This window comes from Limulus polyphemus, unplaced genomic scaffold, assembly GCF_000517525.1.
Source record: "Limulus polyphemus unplaced genomic scaffold, Limulus_polyphemus-2.1.2 Scaffold2996, whole genome shotgun sequence".
Taxonomy (NCBI): Eukaryota; Metazoa; Arthropoda; class Merostomata; order Xiphosura; family Limulidae; genus Limulus; species Limulus polyphemus.
Genome location: NW_013668606.1, coordinates 67,686 through 70,121, shown reverse-complemented (window position 1 = coordinate 70,121; position 2,436 = coordinate 67,686). Strand labels below are relative to the sequence as shown.

Below are 2,436 nucleotides of genomic sequence, written 5' to 3'. Positions count from 1 at the left end.
AAGATTCTTATACCTTCCATCTTGTTCTCACTAATGTATTTGTTTTTAATTGGTTGTTTTAAGATTCTTATACCTTCCATCTTGTTCTCACTAATGTATTTGTTTTTAATTGGTTGTTTTAAGATTCCTGTCTTTTTTTTTTTTTTTTAGTTTAAAAATTCTTTATTGTACTGTTTCCATCTGTTGCAGGGTTTATTTGTTAACGTGGAATGTTGTTGGACGACCCCCAATTGAAGACCTTCGGCCCGCACTGGGATTGTTGGATCCTGTAGATCCCTTAAAACTACCAGATTTATATGCTATTGGGTTAGTATTTTTTAAAGTTTTTTTTTTGTGTTATAACTTATATATGTGTGTGTGTGTATATATATATATATAAATTCAAATGTAGGCTTAATATAATTGGTGAAGATTTTTGTTTAGTATTACTTTAACTTGTTGACACGTGTCATGTGCCATACGAAAGGGCTATATTGTCAGACTATGAAATTTACATGTGTCCTGTGACTTTACACAGGGGATGAGTGTCTTTTCTGCTTGATTACTTTCTAGTATTTTGTTTTCCATACATTTTTCAGTAATGATAAACTCGTATTTTCGTATTGTTGATAAATGCCAGGTTTTTGGGTTAATTTCACTGTCAATAATTTGTATTAATTCTTTGGAAAAATTGAAGTTTCTCATAAATTTCACTGTCAACAATTTGTATTGATTCTTTGGAAAAATGGAAGTTTCTCCATTTTGAGTTGTTCATTTTATTTAAGATCTTTTGTGTAGATGTATTATTTTATTTCTTTTGTAAGGGTGGAGTTTGGGAGTTGCATATAGTAAAAATGTTAGGGTGGTTTAATTTCTACTGTAGGAATTATAAGAACTTTTAAAGGTAACTGCCTTCCCACAACTGGCTGCAGACAATGAAAGGCACTAGGAGTTGAGACGTTGTGGGTGTAAGCACTCAACTTCATACCCTTAATTGATTTTCCATGTTTGCTGGCTAGTTTAACATCAACATTTGGATTTTGTCTGGTAGATGGGATATCCCCAACACATGTAAGAGCTATTACCACAGGCATTATCTGTTATGACTTTAAGGTGACAACTGGGATTAACAATGGATTCTTTACTAAAATCTTTTTAATGCTTATTTTATATTAAGTTCACTATGTATGTGTGTGACTATACACATATATATAGTGGGGCCAAATACCTGTCCCATTCCCAGATCTGGGACCCCCCCCCCCAAAAAAAAAACACTGCAAAAGAAACTGAAGACAAAATAGACAATACTCTGTATTGAAAACATAACATTACATGTTATTTGATAGATTAAAATTTTGCCTTTCTTTTGGTTATAAATAAATTAAAACGTCAAAGAGAATTACTAGCAATTTGTGAAAGAAGGGATGTGGCAGGTGAGCTTGACTTTCTAGTTTATTTCTCTGTAAACAAAGAAGATTGAAGGCTATAAAAATTGAAATTTGTCTTAGTAATATCTATATATACATCAAAACAGAGTGCTTCTGTTGCATGTTTCATCTACATACTTCCAAATAGGATATGTCATTTCGTAATTTGAAGCAATATACTAGTCCTTTGTTTAAAAATAATTTAATGATCTGTTAATAATTAAGTATTGCATTATCTTATTATATACAGAGCCCTTGTTATCCGTATGATGAGAACAACAACTCGTGTAGCTTATAATTTATTAACATCACATTAAACCTTTTAGTTTGAAGATATTTCAATCTTGTTGTACCAGGTGTAATGGTAAAGATTGTCTCCTTGGAATCTGAACTGAGGTTAGAGAACCAGTTAGGGCCGAATTTTTCATGCCCTTATGTGCTGTTTTGTTGTCTATCTATTGGTTCTCCCACCACACTATCTGTGTAGCTGATAAGTGTAATTCAAAGTTGTTTGTTTTGCGACTTATTTTGACAGTTTGGCTAGTATTTATTGGGGCTTTTTTTTTTCCATACACATCCTTTATAACATACAATGAGAAAGTGTTAAAATGTTTGTTGCAGTCTTCAAGAAGTGAGCGCCAAACCACAAGATCGTCTCCTGGACATCTTGTTTGATGACCCGTGGATAAACGCGGCAAAACAGGTTCTCGGAAGATGGGACTATGTAAAGGTAACACGTCATTACAAGTTTTCTAATGTATTCTATTTACAGTATCATTACTTGAGTTTCAAGGGATGTAAGTAAGTTCAGTGTCATTATGTTAAGATAAACAACAAGAAAAAATGGAAGCAAATCAAAAGAGTTACTCCACCCTCAAAGTAATTAGAAATTATAGCATATAGTAAAACAGAGAAGTTCAATGATTAGGTTTTAAAGATGGAGAAAGACTTTATGAAGATATGTGTTATTGATCCATATACATTAAAGATGGAGAAATACTTTATGAAGATATGTGTTATTGATCCATAT

At 32.2% G+C, this 2,436-nt stretch overlaps 1 protein-coding gene across 1 annotated transcript in view; it reads left to right on the top strand.

The window, feature by feature from the left end:
- Positions 1 to 2,436, top strand: part of LOC106468402 (phosphatidylinositol 4,5-bisphosphate 5-phosphatase A-like) — a 23,964-nt gene that overhangs the window by 4,875 nt on the left and 16,653 nt on the right. Inside the window, exons 3-4 of the mRNA XM_022396743.1 lie at positions 190 to 306; positions 2,028 to 2,136. Of these exons, the coding sequence (XP_022252451.1) occupies positions 190 to 306; positions 2,028 to 2,136 (226 nt within the window). The remainder of the gene's footprint in view (positions 1 to 189; positions 307 to 2,027; positions 2,137 to 2,436) is intronic.